General features: G+C 34.2%; 1 protein-coding gene across 1 annotated transcript in view; it reads right to left on the bottom strand.

The window, feature by feature from the left end:
* The window catches only part of GFRA1 (GDNF family receptor alpha 1), a 235,896-nt gene that overhangs the window by 51,500 nt on the left and 163,484 nt on the right, over nt 1-20,912 (bottom strand). The window contains exons 5-6 of the mRNA XM_015815824.2: nt 9,793-9,902; nt 1,373-1,507 (exon numbers count right to left, since the gene is read on the bottom strand). Coding sequence (XP_015671310.1) covers nt 1,373-1,507; nt 9,793-9,902 — 245 coding nt within the window. The remainder of the gene's footprint in view (nt 1-1,372; nt 1,508-9,792; nt 9,903-20,912) is intronic.

The raw sequence follows: 20,912 nt of genomic DNA, 5'->3' as shown, positions 1-20,912 counted from the left end.
ATAATATTGTGTAATACTGGTGTTGTTTTTTTTATGATGAAAACAATAAAAATTTTATATTGAAAAAAAAAAAGAAGATTAATTGCTCAAGTCTATACACAAGAACCTAGTCAACTAATGTTCAAAGCTAAATTGGCGGTAAATAAGGATCAACCGAAGAGGAGTTGAACTTAGACTCTAGGCCAGACATGTCAAATTCGCGATGTCACGTGACGTTGTGCAATGTAACGGGACGGTTTTTCCATTGCTGGCAATGGGATAGGTGTGGCTTCCGGATGATCCGTCCGGCCCGCGGACCTGTAGTTTAACACCCGTGCTCTAGGCTGATGACTCACTTAACTTTGCCCCCTCCGGCTCTGCTTATTTTTCTCCCACACTAAAACATATTAATGTGTTAGCATTATGTGTGACACTAAATAAAAGCTGGTTGGAAATAGCAACCAAACATTCAAATGGAATAGCTATGCCACAGGAGAAGACCAGAGTGCATAAGCCTGAAATAAAGTGCTGATTTCAATTATATTGAAAATATTTTTCCATTGTACATAAAGAGACATGGGTCAGGCACAAAAAAGACCAGAACTACACATGAAGTTCCAAATAAACTGATTTGTTACTCATGCCTATGCACAGGAATCTACTCAACTAAATGGTTAGCACTATTTTGGCAGTAGATAGGGGTTAATGTGAGTCAGGGGGGGTTGGACTTGGCTATGTAGAGATACTAGGCTGATTCCTCTTTTGACTTTGCTTCCAGGTTCTGCCATTCCTTCTCCTATAATATGTTATATGGATGTTGTATACTCTATGTAATATTATACATATCAGGAAAACAAATGTCAAGCTCATATCACCATGTAGAACACATTGTACTAAAATTCACTAAAGAATGTAGTATACAATATATTAAATGTTTAATCAGAACATATATTAAAATGTTCCTGTTTGGTATTAATAATTCAGGCTGGGTCAATTTTTTGCATGGGATTCTAAATACATGAAATCTCTTATTAGTATTGCTTAACCAATGGCATGCACACATCTAATATCATGCACAAACAACTTCTTTTTTTAAAAAAAAAAAGTTCATGGAGAGCAGATTTGAGATGATATCTAAATACAGCGATTTTGATTTACGATTATGGTTAGGGATTCAGAGTTGGTCAAAGAGAAGGACAACAACAATATATTGTGCAGGAAGTGATTTAGATTTTTTTTTTACCTTTACAGAGTATTTGCCTCCTTGAAATAATGAACCTGAGAAAATAATCTTTGCATCTTTGTTATGTAAATAGATCTCATATTTATAATTTCAGTATACATGATTGTATCGGCCTGGAATCGTTTCATAGCACATAAATGTGGTACTCACTAAGGCATGAATTATCCTGGAAGAAATTAAGAAATTTCAGACATTCTTCTAGGTCATTGCCACTGCTGCTGCAATCACACCATGGTGCAACGCTGAGATTATTATAATTTAAATAATTCGGTGTCATAACTGTGCCTATTGAAAAAAAATCAAGAACAATATTTTATGTGACCATTTTTTAAATCAGTCAATACTTACTGTATAAATCCAAAAGGCTACTCAAAGATATACACAACATATTTAAATACAGGTTCTATAAATGCTCTGTTCCTATACACAATCCCTCCCCCAAATATTATACATAACATCAAATAAATGGAGTATTTAAAATTTCTATAAAATCAGGTATTGCTAGATAAGTTAAAACTATCTTAGATAATAATTCATACATAATCATGACAGCATAAAAAGACATCCAATAAGGTATTGGAAAAGCAGTTGTTCATGAATACTGTAATGCAAATATATCTATATAAATAAATTTATAATGGTATCAAAATATATGAACAATATAAAATATTATGAGAAAGACATTCTGGATCAATAAGTTAATAAAATATTGAAACTGGGCTATAGAAATCCAGTAGTGAGAGCTGTCTATATGATTTTCAATACCCAGTATTGATTTATCTTTATTAATTGTATATATTATCTGTTACCAACATTATTGTTCAAGACAATGAAAAAAGTATGAATGAATATTATAGTGACGGAAGAAACATAGATTTACATAATCAAGCTTTCAGACATATTCAGTTGAAAAATTTGGAGGTGTTTTTCTGTGTGTGTCTGTGTGATTATGTGTATCTGTGTGTCTATGGAGATTCTAAGGAGAAATTTCCTGACAGTTAGAACAATTAATCAGTGGAACAACCTGCCTCCAGAAGCTGTGAATGCTCCAACACTGAAAGTTTTTAAGAAGACACTGGACAGCCATTTGTCTGAAATGGTATAGGATTTCCTGCCTGAGCAGGGGGTTGGACTAGATGACATCCAAGATCCCTTTTTATATTATTATTATTATTATTATTATTATTATTATTATTATTATTATTATTGTTGTTGTTGTTGTTGTTGTTGTTGTTGTTGTTGTTATTCATCCAGGTCATAGTTATCCCAAAGATGCTTTTTCAAGAGGCAACTGGACTTTCTTGTTTTTCTTTGAAGATGTTTCACTTCTCATTCAAGAAGCTTCTTCAGCTGAATAAGAAGCTGAAGGAGCTGAAGAACCTTCTTGGATGAGAAGCGAAACATCTTCAAAGAAAAACAAGAAAGTCCAGTTGCCTCATGAAAAAGCATCTTTGGCTGTGTATCTGTGTATGTTTCTGTGGTAAATGTGGCTTGATTGATTATGACACTATGAGTCCAGCACTAACTGCTTTAATGCATCAGTGAAAAATATCTGAATCTTCAGACTGGCTATTCTTCATATAATAAAGTACTATTTTAAGTAAAGAACTAGATCTCAAAAAGAGTTTAGCATTTACTACTAATGTAGAAATAATGTAACAGAAATCATTATTCAGTTTCATTTATTTTGTGGTCCTGAAGAATAACCAATAGGGCTAGGTAATCTTAAATAAAAATTATAATATAACAAAAAGCACCCTGCGAATCTAAAGTATTATCACCATTTTCACATGGTTGCTCAGGACCACTCCAGTACAAGAAATAGCATATGAGTTGAGAGTGGTAGAAACACAAAAAGAAGGAAAATATTGATGATTACTAACAAAAGTGCTTGTTTTTACTACAGAGAAAAAAAGTATACTTTAATTACACTTTTGAAAGTACAGAATATCATATGGACATATTGGAATATTTCAAAAATTTGGAGCAACAGCAAAGCAGCTTTCTCCAACATTATGCAGTCCAGATGTGATAGTTTGTAACATCCAGCTGTTGGCTACATTGCCTTGGAATTCTGGGAATTATACTCTAAAAGAGAAGTAACTTACTTCGGAAGAGTTTAGCTAGAGATATGTTATTCATGATACACATTAATATTTGAAAAAAGTAGCATAGTTAAACAGCAACTCTGATGAAGTAATAATAATTATGTGGTAATAGTAGCGTGGTTAAATATTCAGATTAAAAATATAATGTGAAACTGGAAAGCAGGAAAAAAATCTGTTTCACAACATTTTTTGAGTTCTTGGAAAAAAAAATATTTCAGTACAAAATTATTGACCCCTATTAGCAATATGTTCACTATTTTCTTGATTTGTAATAGGCATAATTTAATTCACTAGGACTCTGGCTGAAATTGTGTAAAAGAATTGAATCACAATGAAATTAATAGTTACCATAGTCGGATGGGAATCAGGTTTATGTACAAAAGGACATACTCATCAATTTCACACTCTTGAATTGCTATTAGACTCTTTTGAATAAGATGGCAAACCTACTTTCTGGATCCATTTGCAAATTCTGGCAAATAACACTAGTATGATAACTGCCTACTATCTACAGAAGCTCGGGAAACTTCAGTAACAGAGCTTTGAATTAATGAAATGCAGATGGAAGAATGCAGACAAACAAACAACTATTACAAGTCCTATTAATCAAGGCTTGATGAAAGATAAATAGGAGGGCTAAATTGAAGAATGACTCTTATGTCACATGCATACCGCAATCAGGAACAAAAAGACTAATAAAGTTTTCCCATTCAAATGAACACTACAGTAACAGCTAGATATTGTATCTGGTGCACAATTTATATCATCAGAAATAAAGCTATTCCAAATGAAAACACAGAATGAAATTGATGAATTCAAGAAAAGGGAGCTACTATGGGAAATGCTTCTAAGGGCAGATTCTTCACAGACATGAGAAATGGAAAGGGATATTAAATAAAACAGGCTAGAACCATTAAAGCAAGAATATATTCTCTCTCTCTGTGTGTGTATGTGTATTTAAAACCATATTCTGGAAAAGAAGAAATTGGAGAACTTTCAAAGTTTTTGAACACCTGGTCTAGTTCACCACATTGATTTTATAACCCATGTGGTATAGCAAACAAGATGTATTAATCTGTTCACTGTTGAACAAAATACAGAATGGAATATTGCTTTTAATCCACACATACAGTAGTTTGGTCAAACTGATGGTTGTGATTGTGACTGATAATTCAGATGATCGACTTTGCATACCACAGTGTACTCTGCAACAAAGGTTTAAGTGTTCATGTACATACAGGGGCCAGTGAATACTTAACTAAATATGTGACAGAATACTTTCCTCTGTTATTCCCTTGTTGTTTTTTATAGTTTTTCATAAGTTTTAATAAACCATAAATAATTACAGGGTTTTTACATATTTATCCATTGTTTTTAGCTATGTTGCATGCTACCCAGACTTACATTTGGTCAGATGGGCGGCTATATAAATTAGATAAATAAATGAAACAAATAAATAAAAGATAGAGTGAAGACTTTCTGCTCTTCCTCCTCCTCCTCATTATGCAAACTGTTTGCAAGAGATGTTCCACATCATGTGGAAACATATACAAAGCAATTCTTTTCAAATTGTTGAAGTAACTGTGCCTTTTTTTCCAGAGTCTGCTTTCAGAAATGTTTGAAGCTATTTTAATTATTCAAAGGGAGATGCGTTATACTCAATCCCAGGCTAACAGCATTATACTGTTACAGTATTATATATCATTATTATATGTGACAAGGCCTGGGAGTCAGGAAGTGTGGCTGAGCTGTACATTGGTCATGTTGATTTGAGATAAATGAGTTTGTCTATTACTTCAGCTGTTCTTTCTTTGCTTGTTTTTTTCCTGTTTTCATATTTTATTTTAAGATTGTTATCCACCCAGGGTCATGAATTTGGAATGGGCAGCCCAATAAATAAACAACTGTATATGTGTAATCCAGTTGACATATACATTTGCCCACAAGGATAGCTAATAAGCAGGAATGGATCACAGTTTGTTGATATGTGGAAGTATAAGAAATAAAAAAAGGTCCTATTCAATCTGGAATTTGTAGCAGTACATACCAAAACAAATAATACTGTTAGCTTCTAACGTGGCCAAATGATAACAGATTGAGCAAACAGTTGTCTTGTGGGAACACATTCTTCTTTTTTTTTAGGGCCTAGAGTTTTATCATCTGGGGCCAATATAGTTGCTTAAACATAGTTTTGTGTAATGGTCATATGTTTAGCTTTATTTTGAAAGGTGATGATCACTGGCTTCCAACAACTATTCTTTGGTGACAAGTGGCAACAATATTTAGTCACATGGTTTTCAGAGAGGGGCCTCTTTGTAATAATCCCATCAGTCTAGAACTCTTCCTGGAGAGAGAAGAGGCATGGTCCCTTCTGATTTAGAAGAAGAATCTTAAGAAATGGTTTACTGTAGTTAATTTGTGGAAGATTTGTATGGATAATTTGCCATTTAGTATTTACATGAGTAAATATTTTACACTGGTTTGTTTTGTTAGCAGTGGTTAATCTAACTGTGAGCATTGACTGATAAACTAAAGGATACAGTACTGAAGAAAAAAAGAAATGCAAGCAAATTGTGGTGATTTTAGCATGAATAATTGTCAATATTTGAGCTGGAATACATAATATTAAATTTCATAATACAATTAATTGTATTCCATGATAAGATTTTTGAATGTGTAATTTCAGCAAATAGAAAATAGTTTGAAATGGTATCTTCCAAAAAAAAAAACCCACCTCATGGGCAAAAACCTGGGCAAAAACACCATAATAAAAATGAACCAGTTGCAACACAACCAAACTGTTAATATACAACATTACAATAATCAATTTAACCTAGTATTCTAAGCTGATGGTTGGTCTGGTTTGCCAAAAACACAACTGAAAGACTGAATTTTTTAAAAGATTTTTTTTTGTGTGGTCTGCAAATTTCTCAGTGTAATGAGTGTAATGAGAGTAGACAAAGCAGTTTTCCTATATTATTACTTTGGTCTAAGAAGAAGACAATGTTCAATGGTGTGACAGCATTTCTTTTGACACCTGCTGGTTCCGGAGCAAAAAAATTGCAAAAAGACACGTTGTTTAATTGGGAAAACAGAAGTGCCATTATCTTGAATATATTTAAATACTTTCAGTGGCTACTTAAACATCATGGCTTCTGGCTGCTGACGTATCAGTTATTCTGAAATTTTTCCTGTATTTCCTATTGTCCGGCTATCTGCCTGTCCTTCTGAACAAGCAGATAAGATAAGATAAGATAAGATAAGATAAGATAAGATAAGATAAGATAAGATAAGATAAGATAAGATAAGATAAGATAAGATAACCTTTATTGACATTTTTTTACTCAGATTGTCAGAAAAGATTTCTTTAATACCTATATGAATCCGATTTGTTGTTTTCTCACCTTCCAGAAACAACAAGAAATGTTTCATGACAGGTGCAAACTCTGAACTTGAAACAAATCAAATTTGCAGCCTTTATGTTATTTACTCATCATATTTCATTCACATACATATATTTACTGTCAAAACTAAGATAATCACCGAAGTAGGTGGCATTATAGAACTAAATATTATGTAAGAAATGAAACTTAAAAGACTTTTGTCTTTGTTGGAAATGACAAATTTGCCAAACTATTCAATAAGTGAAATAATAAGGACAATAATGATTTATCTATCAAAGAATTTGAAAAATGGAAAACCAAGTGAGAGACTTGTAATTTATTACTCATCCCATTTATTTATCTTTACTCAAAAAGTACAAGAAATGTTTTTTTATAATTATATACAAATTGACTGGGGGAAATTCAAAATCTTGATATAAAGAGACATAGGGTAATATTAGTTACGTATATTTCTGTTCATTTTTCATATTTATATACATAAAGGAGAAAAACTGTAACTGGGCACCACTCCTTCCAATCCAGATCCTCTTAGTTTGAGCAGGAAAACTAGATAAGATCATAACCACTGTATCAGCCAAATATAAATACAGGCATCCCCATCACTGGAAATCCCAATTGTCCTGGATTTCTGCTAACAAAGCCATTTATAATTGCTCTCAGCTAGCCTCTCATATAAGATGGCAGGAAATTGTCTCTGCACAATTAAGTGTTCTGAAGGCCTATATAGTACTAATATCTCTAAAAAAATAGAGCATATTTTATGTGCACTGCCATTTTAATGCTGAAAAGACTAGCTTTCATATAACACAACCAATGTTGCAATAAGAACATCACTGTTGTTGATCCATTACATTGTGAGCTTCTGGTGGATGGTGAAACTCCTAAAATGAAGGCAAGTCACACTAAGAGTATTTACAAGGTGTGCTGATGAAACATGTTCTGTTAAGATATTTAAATTTAGTAGCTGGAGCAGTGGGGTTATGCAGTAAGCCAGAACACATAGTTATAGTTGATTGGTTTGATTGGTCTATAAAATGTTATTAAAACTGAATTTGGAAAATGAACATGTAAAACACTGTATGATCCAGTGGGCAAGGAATTTGGGGTATAATGTGATACTTGAACAATGGGAGAATATGTGGATAAAAGGCTTAAAATTCACATTAAATTATAACCAAAAAGAAAATTTTTACAAAATGATGTATCACTGGTATTTAATACCAGATGATTTATCTAGAATGTATAAAGATATTTCAGATGAATGTTGGCAATCTAAATGTAAAGAAGGGACTTTTTATCATTTATGATGGACATGTAATAAGGCAAAGACATATTGGAGTAGGATTCATATATTAATGGAGAAAATTCTTAAAGTGAACATAAAGATTAAACCAGAAACTTTTCTTCTGGGTCTAATGGAAAGAGAACAGGGAAAAAAATTGGAACTCTGATTTTATATATGGTGATGGCAGCAAGATTGCTCTATGCACAAAAGTGGAAGGATGCCTCGATTTCTACCATGGACGAATGGTTACAAAAGCTGATGGAATTAGCAGAGATGGCCAAGTTGACTGTGCTGATAAAAGAAAAGAACATAAGTACTTTTGTTTCTACTTGGAAACTGCATCTGGACTTTGTGCTTGAGGTGGAAAAAAATGAAATCATGATTTTGGGTTTTACTGATTAGACTGATTTGCCGATACAGAAATGGCTAGTGCATACTACTATAGAAATATAAAATGTTGAGATTTGATTGTAATGTCTGATTTTACTGCAACAGAGAGAGTCGGAAATCAATGCCTTTTGTTTCTCTCCCCACCCTTTCTTCACACCTTTTTCTACTATTGTCCCCTACTATTTGCTTTTGTATTTTCACATTTTATGTTATAAATGAATAAAACTAAATTAAAAAAATAGTTGATTGGCTTGAGATTGCTGGCTCCTGCGTGAGGCAATCTGTGCTGTGATTGGTTGCTGTGGGTGTAGAGGGTGGAGTTTCCCTTTTGTCCTGCCTTTTACTTCTGTGTACCTGTGTGCTCTGTGATTTACCTGATGATCTTGTTTGATGATGATCATCTGCCTGACTACCTTGTTTGGTGAATTTAGATATGTAAAATATATTTATTTATATAAAACTACAAGTTTATATCAGCGTCTTTGACTTCATTTAGACACCTGTTATGCAATTCCCTGACATGTTCATTACAGCAGTCTTCCTAAATGTAAATTCCTTGCAAAGTATGAACTTCAGGTCTCAGGATTTTTAGTCAGCATGGCAAGGATCAGAGTTTTGGGAATTATAGTCTCTGTCTCTGGATGACATCCAGTTTGGAAAAGGCGGTTCCACAAAGTAATGGGGTATTCTATGACCTTGAAAGGAAGATGACATTGGCTATATTCTACAAACAAAACTACAGAAGAAAATGGCAATGGCGGTCCTATATTTTATAAAATAATTCATCCCTTTTTTCAAAGAAGATCTAGTTATGCGATATTCCCTTGTTAAGATTATGTGAATGAATTGAAGTAGTCAGTTACAAAGTAATGAACTGCTAGGCCAGGGGCGTCAAACTGCCGGCCCGTGGGATGGACGCATCATCCGGAAGCCGCACTCACCCCACTGCCAGCAATGGCAAAACTGTCCCGATATGTTGCACAACGTCATGTGATGTCGCGAGTTTGAAATGTCTGTGCTAGGCTGGGATAATGTAACCTAAACTAAAGTTGGATAAAAAATAATTCTTGCAAGTGGTGTATGTATGTAGTATGTTTCCTTCTGTAACCACCTTTCCAATCCCGTGCCAGCCTTTTTCCTATTTGTGCTCATTTAATCTTAGCTTCTTTATGTATGAGATTATCGTTCGTGGAAATAAGTTTTCATTTTTTAAAACAGTCATGGATAGCCATGGATAACTTAAAGACTCTTTTGTGGAATCTTCAAGTTATCCATGCATTTTGTTTTTATCTTTATTGCTTTCTCATGTTGATATCAAACCACAAAGCATATTTTACATATATATATATTTTAAAAAAGATCCTTTCCCCAAATAAGCCTTACCAATAAGTCCTGAGTAAGCAAGGAGGCAGTCAGCATAGTTTTCTTTCAGGCAGCTACTAACAGACCGTGACTCAGGCTGGCAGTTTGTGAAAAAGTCTGCAAGACGAGATCTGCAATGTGGTAGAAAAAAAGAAAATAAAAAACCATATATTTAAAAAAAACCTATCAAACTTTCAGGTGATCTTACCTTTTGCACTTCTTTCTATCAATATTTAATTCTTGTTATGCATGTGCACATTCAAATTGTTAAGAAAAGAAAGGATCAGCACTTATCTCAATGAAGCACAGCAAAAAAGTGTGAAAATATAATGGGAAAATATTCCCCTCAACCCACACAAATGTTGCCTTGAAAATGTACATTTTTATACTCAGCTATCTTCCTCCTGAAAATAGAAAACAGTGGACTTTATCAACAATATGTTCACAGTAAGTTTTTTTCAATCAACGTTTGAAGTCTATCAGAAGAAAATCCACGTCTGTTCAAACATATGGGTTAATTTCTATGTATTTATTTATTTGTAGCCTGCCTTTATTACTTTTGCAAATAGCTCAACGCAGCAAGCATATCCAACATACCTTCCGCCTCCCATTTTCCTCACAACAATCACTCTGTGAAGTGGTTTGGGCTGAGAGAGAGAGAGTGACTGACCAAAGTCACCCAGCTGGCTTTCAAGGATAAGGCGGGACTATCCCCCTTTCAAGCCTGATACCTTAGCCACTAGATGAGGGGTCCCCAACCCACAGTCTGTGGACCACTACCGGGCTGCGGCATGCCAGCAACCGGTCCGCACAAGCAAGGAAAGCCCCATCCATACGATGTAGGCAGCACAAAAACCACGTATCCTCTGGTCCGCGGAAAAACCTCTCTTCACTGAAATGGTCCCTGGTGGCCCAAAGGTTGGGGACATCTGCACTAGACCAAATAGGATCTCTAAATACAAATTGGCAATGTAACAATTTCATAGTTAACTGATTTTTTTTAATTAATAGCTACTATAAATGGTTGTGTAACACTTTCACGTGACTCTTAAAACTTCTGAAAGAATTTTACATACAAAAAAGGTGTAGAGTGGAAATAATATAGGTGGACTGGGATTCACTAAGATGATGAGAGTATAAAGAGGCTATCGATAGAACATGAATTCATTACAGAAGTGATTAAGAAAAGCACTCGCTCACAAATCCTGCAACTGCCACTATGATAATAACTAAAAAAAGGACCTTCAATTTCTGTTAAAGAGTAATCCCTAATTATTAAAAGAAAGTCCAACCAAACTTTATGGAATTTATAGGAGGATCTTTGATTATCATGCTATATTTTGTCATAAAGTGTTCTTTTATTTTTTTAAAAGTATTAACAATTAAAAGTATCACCCCATTTTCTGAATCATCTCAAAATGAACAGTAAATATCAATCTAAAACAAAAGCCAGGAGCAGAAGACACAGAAATAGGCAAGCAGAATTATCCCAATAATATTGCAATGGATGACTGTTACTAAAGAGTTAAGTTATTTCTCATGACTAAGGAAAATTATCTGAATGGGAGTTCACTTTGGAAAAGCTGTTGGAATAAGGGCCTGATTATGATAGATAGAGGGAGGTGAATAAGCACCAAGATTAGCTCTGGCTTAGGGTTTTCCCTTAACCATTCTTTAAAGAAAATGCAGCAATAATGCCATGTCATATAAAAGCAGAGGTTTTCAAAGTGCTGTTTTATTAAATCTATTCAGCTTGATCCTGAAGGAGGTATCTGCCAATATACATATTGTTTAGGCCGATATTTCTGACAGTCTTCAAGAAACTAGTACAGGCAGATCCCTTAAGTTTTACAATCTTTCTAAACCCCAGCGTCAGGGTCTTCTACTAAATTCCATATATTAAAACAAGAAAAGAAGAAAGATTTCCTTTTTTGTGGGAAGTCAGAATCTGAGTGAAACAAATGGAGAACTAATGTGCTTTATTGAATGAATATATTAAGAGATAGCAATGGATGGACAAACTTGCAAAAATGTAATGCACATACAAGCCTACCAACAAGAATCTATTTAACCAGAAAACTCTAGAAATCACAATTTATACCACATTAAATAAGTCCAACTAAGCAGAATAATACATATTTCATTATTTTTATAGTTTGCTGTTTCCCTTGGAATTATAAAGCATAAAATATCAAAAAGAAAAGAAATAGGTCAGCATTCATAGGCAGAAACTACATTTGATAATACGGAAAATATTGATAAGTTTCCTTGAATTATTTTGCTTGTCCAATAGTACTAATAATGAGCATTCCATTATTCTTTTAATCCTCTGTTTACTTTCCGACTGTGCAGACTCCTGTTTCTACACAAACACATAAAGTCACAACTTATATTTTCATTCATTCATTCATTCATTCATTCATTCATTCATTGCTATCCAGGATAGTGATCCATGCTAATGTTCGTGTCTAAGCTGAAGCATAATAGAAAAATAAATCTTGATATGCTGGTGAGCAAAATTGAAAACATGTTTCTTTTTGTGTTCTGTTTAATCAAGAGCCATCAATACCGGATATCACCACAGATAATTTTTTTTCTTTTGTTTGTGTATGTTTGTGTGTGTAGGAGAAAGACTATATCTGCTTCAAGCTCCTACTTTAAATGTCATGACTGAAAAATAAGAAACTGAGGAGAAAAGTAAAATGGAATTTTGAGAAGGAAGAACTAGAATTGTTTTTCAGCAGAACTGATAATAATATATTCCACAGAAATGCCTTTCTTTTTTCTTTCTAACTACTTTCCATTGGTTAGTTTCAACAAAGTGTTTCAATGCTAGTTTCAGTAACTCCATTTGATTGTTGATATACACTTTTCCAAATGCAAACATTCCACAGAGTTGTATAAGGGTGTTACAGTGCTGGCAGTTATGGAATTTGCCTTTTTCACTAATGGGTATGCTAAATGAACATCTTCATTAAATTACTACTAAATCTCATTAAATTTCATTATGATTAGACATAGAAACACAAATCTCACTAGTTTATTTATGAAGTGAGAGTGTTACTTTGATGTAAATTCACTTTTCACTTACTTAAATTGTACTATTTGACCATTCATCTAGTTTAGAGAGATCCTAATGGAGCCCTTCGCCATCATTTATTTTTCACCTGAATTCTGTGGTGTATCAGCAAATCTGATACACTATCATGTATTAAGAGAATTATCTTATATCAAGATAATTATAAACTGTAGATACTGTATAAGTAGAAAGATCCTTTTTTATTATTTGGATCCCATCTTTTTTTTAAATTATTTTTACAAATAACTCAAGGTGGCAAACCAAGCCCACATACCTATTTTCCCCACAAAAACAAACCTGTGAGGTGACTGGCCCAAAGTCACCTAGCTGGCTTTCATGGCTAAGATAGGACTTGAACATACAGTCTCCTGGTTTCTAATCTCATCCTATATCAATCTGTAACTCATCTATAAACTAAGAAGCTTAGACCCAACACATATTCCTAGAAGACTACACTTCCTGCTTCCGAAAAACTGCCCATTTATTCTTTCTCTTTGTTTCCTGCTTTTTAACAATGCAGCAATCCATCAAATGACAGAACCTGCCGCCTATCCACGGCTAGGAATATTTAGAAATTCAAGTATATCACGGGGAAGACTCACCTCTATCTAAGTGCATGGTAAGATAACATTTCCCTTTGCTGAATCCATGTTAATTTATCTTCAGCAAAACTTGTTGCTCCGCTCTTTTTTTATTATTATTCAAGTGATGTTTCCAAAAACCTGCCCCAAATAAATGTTGGCCTATGATTTACTAGATATCTCCTGACTTACTTTTAAAACTAATGTGACTGGCTTCAGTTGGATTCAGATTCCAAAAACAAAGTGCTTTAATGCTAAGTACTAGCTGACTTATGACCAGACTTGTAACTACGTTTACATTATCTGACTGTCCTATTGATCTTTAAGATTCTTCTCTCCCCCCCATCCCATATTGCTTCACACCAAATTTAAAAATGATTGTCTTAAAAAAGAAATGTACTAAAAGCAAGATTTGCAATTAATTTCATTTCCTTTGAGGTGTTTAACTACCCATATATCTTTTAAAAATGACTAGCTGGTTCAACAAATAATTATAGAAGCAAAAGAGAATTCCTTTACAAGAAAAAGGACTAAGATTAAAGGGGGAGGGACTGAAGCAACTTTCATATTGGAAATCATGGAAATAACTTTCTAATGTAAATAAAGAGTTCTTTGGAGAAAAAACGAAAACAGAACAATGAACTATTTATTCTGCTTGTTAATATTTGGCTACAGCCAAATAAAAAAAGCACATAAAGGATATCCTTGTAACTTCTCACACGATTTCAGGAATCCCCTATTTCCCCAAATTCCAGAGAAAAATTTAAAATGTCTGTGGCCTTCATTTTGAAAATAAGCAATACTGATTATATTTTGTGTACACTTCAGTATTCATGGAAATATGTAAGCAAAATAATTGAGACCTTTAACTCTTTTTTTATCTGAAATAGTTGAAAAAAGCCATTGGTGTTTGGAAATTATCTGAAGCAATTATCACTACAGCCTTTTTAATGATCATTTAATTGAACTATGAGAAATTCAGTACATGCTCCTTGTAAAGTGCATACTATACATTTGCAAAGGATCAAGAGCTCTGTGTTTAGCCTATTATAACCTATTTTGAAGTGTTCTTTTCTTTTTGATTCTGAATTGACACAGACCTTGTTCGCTGTCAGGTGATTCAACTGCATACAGAAAGGTGCTGAACTTACAACAGTTATAAGTATAATTGTAAACAAGCAAAAATGCAGGAAAAAAGTATATTCTAGGTCAAGGTAGAGAAACAGATTGACTCTCCAAATGTTGCTGAATCATAACGGTCAATACGCCCGAGCCTCAACTGGGCGGTCACAGATTTTCTTCCCTATATAGGAAATGGAAAGATATGGCTGGGCATCAGGCCCATGAATGAGAATCTGTCTGGCATGTGACTGTCAGGTTCCCAAAGCCTCTGTGTTTTCCCTTGCATATATTCTACTTTTGGGGCCTGCTATTCTGCTGGGGGGAGGGGGAGCTTGGGATAACTTTCATTTTCTACTTTCCCTCTCCTGCCTCTATCCTTGAGAAAGGAATGAGTCTCTCTTATCAGGAAACGGTTACAGAGAAACAAAAGCTGGAGAAGACCTTGAGATGCGCGCCAACTGTGCCAGTTACCCGCATATCATACCACCTGTGGATTGGCTGAATTTCAAATGGACATTATAACTTTGGTGGGAGAAGGAATATTGTAGCTTAACTATACCATTTGCGCAGGATTTTCCCTAGATCTCGCCTTGACTTCCCTACTGTCACTGACCCCTAATAAAAGTATCCTTTTGAGATAATGCCTGTTTCAAGAATTCTGCTTTCTTGGGTCCTTACATAAGGCAAGATCTGCATAGTACTCAATCTGGAGAAGCTGCTGCTCTACCGAGGGAGTCGCAAACGATTTCTATATGGAGGAGTTCCAGGCAGAGAAATGGTCCGAAGATCTCCTCTGCCTGAAAGCTGACGAAAGCTTGTCCAGGGATCTGGAAGAAGCTGAACCTTCTGGTGAGGATTGACTACTTAAATTAGGATTGGGTCAAAATTAGATTTTGATGAGCAGGAAGAGAAGGAGCAGTTCATCCTTGTTAGATCCTCCATATTACCCTTGTGACATTTTGTATACTATGCAGGGTTGTGAGGGGTTATGTCAATGAGGGGGTGGAAATAAAATACCGTATCAAACATGCAAAACCAATAAAAAGAAAAAAGAAAGAAAGATGCAATCGTGGTTCTTCTGGAAGCCACAAAGTCTTTCCCATTTTACTGATATTGCTACTATGCTAATAGGAAGCAGCCATCCAGAGCAGAATCATGTGGCTGATTTTCTCACCATTCCAAAAATCTTTCTGAAGAACATTATTTCTACATTGCAATCCCTAGGTAAGGGACCTTTCTGGTCCTCAACTCTAGAGAAAATTAATTAACTACTAAAGTAAAATGAACAGAACTCTTTGCGTATAATGGGAGCTATAGGAAGAGCAATCAGAGGCTGACCATCCATTATTTAACAGCTAACAGCTCCCATTAGTAAGTGATCTAAAATCCTAACAGTGGTTTGTTATTACAAGCTAGTTTCATAATCCATGGTTTGTGGGCAATTTACTTCAAGCAATATAAACTAAGATTAGTTGGAATTTATTAAGACAAACACAATAAACTATTAAAAGTTCAATTATGAAGTAATTTTGTCCCATTTGTTAATTTACATCCAAATTTTCAAAAGTTTCCTGTAACTTTTCCCCCCAATCCAACCAAGGTCTATAATAACTTTCAGCCCCACAGTTCTTCATATACAGAATGAGAGGCCAGAGAAGATTTTATATGTTTACAATATCGAAATTTCAGTAATAATACAGAGAAAAATGTTAAAGAAAAAGGGGAAATTAAAAAGATTTCTTCTTTGGAATTATGAGAGATGGTTGTAACTGACTTCCACATTTCTTATTTTGGATTCAACTACATAAATAACCAAGCTGTCACATCAATCCTTGGGCTGACTACAATAAATAATGAAATCAGTTCTGGCATCCAGGCACCACTTATCAAGAGAGCTTTTACATAAGGGAACAATTTATCAAAACCAAAAAGAAAGAAGAGTAAAGTGTGAAGAAGGACAATTTCAAACTGTGAGCATAAACTCACTGAATAAAAATGGTAACAGTAAAATATGCTGTAGAAAAATAATAAACTCTGAAGGATCCTTTAATCATCTTATTAGATAATTCTCAATATCAAAACATCATTAACCATTTTAGCAATCCTGCTTTCATATTTAATGTTTTATTATTTATTATACTGGATTTCTGATCGACAATAATCACATTTTGATTTAAATATTTAGTGATTTGCTTTTTCTCATGAGAAAGTAAGAATAGCCAGAGAACGATGGAGAGATAGCTGACCAAAAACCCTTATCCTCACCATTGATCCCACAACTATAAAGAAATCTCAGAACTGTCACCAGAAGAAATGTTAAAGTATTCTAAGAATGAACTAAAAAAATAAAAACTTACTTCAAAGACAGCTGGCACAAATGGCTTTTTGAAATTCCCCATCCAATTCTTGGCCTGAGAAATAGGAAGTTTCGTCAGAAGTCTGCCAAGGTACAGAAATTCTTCAACAAGTTTTGAAGGGCTTGTTCCCTAAGCAGCCATACAGTAGCAGTGCTACTGAAGAAGTGCTACTACTACTAAATAAGCCCAATGGAAGGTATTTTCCAATGACCTCATTGGTTAAAAAAAGAAAGAAAGAAAGAAAGAAAGAAATGGATGCCATATAACAACTGCTACCTAATTATCCTGCACAGGCCCTAAACAGGATTTTGTCTCTTTCACATAATCTCAAATCCCAGCTTTCCAAAGAACAGCAATGCTGCAGATGGAGGAGCAATCACCTGATGCTAAATTTAAAGGCTAGGGTTCTCGTTAAGAGTATCTGACTGTGAGTTATCAAAACGAGCAATACTATGAGTGCTAGATGAATCCATGAGGGGCTCAGCTCTGAGGAACATCAACAAAATTAGATTATTTTCTGCAAATCTTTGTAATCCTTGTGCCCTGCATCTAAAATCTTCACTTTTGCTTTGCACTGATTTATGAACATTGCTTTCTCTTGGCCATTCTTTTCACTCTCTCTCTCCCTTGGATTCAGACCTACTTTTAACTGTTGAGTTTTGTACTGATGAATTATTCTTTTGCCTAGTTATTTAGTGAGAAGTGACATGTGCTCTTGACTCCATCCACTCATCTTGGTCCATATAACTCCCATCTTTTCCCAGAGAATCTTCAGAACAGAACAGGAATTCAAAAGTGCAGCTAACATTCTACTGAGTGTTATTGTTACCTCCAATTCTTTCTTCTCTTAAACAAATGTAATCAAACTGAATGAGAACTAGTAGGAAAATGCATTAGAATCTCTTTCTGGCTACTCTAGCTTACACTAAACAAGTACATTGCTGTGTGCCACAAGGGAAAAAAAAGTTTCTGCGAAGCCCTGAGCTGATTTAGTGGCACACGAAGAAACCTGCTTCAGATTCAGAAAGTCAGTTATTGCTACTGTTCTGATCTCTGCCCATATTTTTTTAATTCAAATATTTTTTTTGGGGGGTGTGCGAGAAATTATACTTAAAAAGCTGATAAAATGAAACATATTTTAAGAAGGAGAACTATTACAATTTTGTTGAGTGATTCAGATATAACCAGAATGAGTATGTATTTGCAATGCAATTGTCTGAATATATATTCAGAAATAACAACTGAATTCAATTCCCAATTTCTGCCCAATTCCCCAGTAAATGAGACAGGATTGTAGTTTTGTATTTATACAACCAATTTATGTAGCCCAGTAAGTACTTTTTCAACTGTAAGTACTAGTGGTTACTTTACAAAGACAACATATAGTAGGAAATATTTTCACACTGATTTCACAAGTTGGACTATTTTAGTTTTAAACATGGATTTATCATCAATATAATTTTGGGGGGGAAACTGGTATTGGAAGAAAAAAATGCAAACAGACTTATTACAATAATCTTCTAAAGCTCCTTTCCAAGTGCCGCCTTCCAAAATGAAAAATGCTTTGGAAAAAGTGTTCTGGAACATTTGGGAGGGTATACAGAGTACTTGTTTTTGAATTGTTGAAAAATGTGTATCTTCTTCTACGCACATACAAATGTTTGGAAACAACACCTTTCCATTTCTGCACACAACATGTGCAGCCTCTTTTTCCAGGGGCTGCTTTGATGATTCAATAGAGGTATTTTATATACACACCTGAAACCTGTCTTTCAAAGGTTTTGCATAGCTCTTTATGATTCTTTTTATTTCAGTTTTTAATTTATTTTTATATTTAAATATTTTTTGTTAACATGTTTGAGAGAAAGAAAGAAAAACAAACCCCACACAAGATATAAAACTGCAAAATGAAAACATGTTTGAGAGAAAGAAAGAAAAACAAACCCCAAACAAGATATAAAACTGCAAAACAAAAACAGACGACAAAAACAGAAAAGGGGAAAAGTAGTTATATATGATATATAATTAAATATTCAACAGATTTTTTAAATATTAAATGAATTAAATATTCAACAGATTTTTGAATCTACATTAGGAAGGAAATAAAATAAAAAGTACAAAATATCATAAAAGCTCTGCCCCAAAAATATATTATGTCATGTTTTGATAAATAGATACAACTGCCTTTTTCAAAAACAGATAAGTCATATAGCTCTTAAATCCAAACATTAATATCAGGAATAATACTACTTTTCCTGTTTCTTAAAATACTAAGTTATTAGCTTCATGATGTTAACTAAATATTTATGAAGAAAAAAGGCCAATCAACCTTGGCTTAGTACTAGAATGCTTGAAACAATTGAAAGTTTAAAACAGACTAATGCCTTCTTAAGATGTCAGGTGAAGGGTGGTGTTCCTATCTATGCTTTTAAAACTCAAGAATGACATAATCAGCATCTGCATAGTTCTCTCCTTAGTCACTGCCAAGTCTTGGTAATGAAGTCAACGTTATTTTATTTTTGTTATTTCACCTGTTGAACAATTGGCTTTCTGAATTGGCTTTTTGTATTTTTAATCTATTTCATCCATCTTATATTGTTTTGTAACTCCCCATTGGATTAAAAGCAGGACAGAAAGCCATAAATAATAAAGCTTGCTTTTGTCCCGATTATATCACCAATTGACTTTCAGTGTGTTCTTCATATTAAAGTGCTATATAGATGTTAAACAGCCATAGAACATTTCTTCTTCACCACATTAGGCATATCACCTGGTTCTATGTCAGGCAAAAAATCTGCCAAAAATATGTTCTGAGCACTTAAATTAAATATGGCAAGGACAGGTATTAGTCTATTATGTTAGCAATGAGTCTAAAGGGAAATTGTTCACCTCAGAAGCAAGCCTAAAGTTATTTATAGTCAGCTGTGGAAAAATATTTTTATAAGAATGACCTTTAAGTGAAACAAAATAGCTTTGAGAACTACAGTGCAAATAATGAACCTGGATAATTTAATGAAGCATGAAAATTGCGATTTTCTGACGCTGTGATAGAAAAGCCCAAGAATTTTTTAAACCATTTTAAAGACATGAGAAAACATCTGGAAATCATTCCACAGGAAATAATCCTATGTTAAACAAGTTTGGGAGATTCTACTTTCTTGCACAAGCTTTAAATATGCATATGATCCTGGCATCCCTAATGAAAACATTATTCTGAAAGATATCTGATTTTATTTTTATATTTTTTTAACTCTTATGAAAGTGTTGCTTACATTCCAGAAATGGAATATGACAAATAGCTATATAAGGCTTTTTTTTTTCTTTTCCAAAGACAGAATAACAGAACAACAGAGTTGGAAGGGACCTTGGAGCTCTTCTAGTCCAGGACTGTCAAACTCACAACGTTACGTGACGTGTTGCAACGTATTGTGACTTTTTCCCCATTGCTGGAGCTGGGCCGGGCATGGTTTTGGCATGCTGCATCCGGTCCGTGGGCTGGCAGTTTGACACTCCTGTTCTAGTCCAACCCCCTGCTCAAGCAGGAAATCTTATACCATTTCAGGCAAATGGTTGTCCAATCACTTTTTAAAGACACCCAGTGTTGGACCACCCACAACTTCTGAAGACAAGCCATTCCACTGATTAATTGTTCTAACTGTTAGGAAATTTCTCTTTAGTTCTAGATTACTTCTTTCCTTGATTAGTTTCCATCCATTGCTTCTTGTTCTGCCTTCAAGTGCTTTGAAGAATAGGTTGACTGCAAAAAACACTGTACTTCCCTTTTCTTAATCTATAAATGTGCATCTATAAATTTGCAGCTGTTGCAAAACAAGTTAACTAGGCTAATCAACTAAGAGGATTGTAACTTTATTATACCACGTTGAAAGATCTGCATTGTTTTCTAATAACTTTCCTTCTATAAATCCAAATGGAAGCTTTGATTAGGTGACAATAAAGGAAAATATTTGTAGTTCAGAGTTGAAATGAGGGGTTCGTTGGTGG

The sequence above is a fragment of the Protobothrops mucrosquamatus genome, unplaced genomic scaffold, assembly GCF_001527695.2.
Source record: "Protobothrops mucrosquamatus isolate PMUCROS unplaced genomic scaffold, P.Mucros_1.0 scaffold378, whole genome shotgun sequence".
Taxonomy (NCBI): domain Eukaryota; kingdom Metazoa; phylum Chordata; class Lepidosauria; order Squamata; family Viperidae; genus Protobothrops; species Protobothrops mucrosquamatus.
This window is presented reverse-complemented; position numbering and strand designations above follow the sequence as displayed.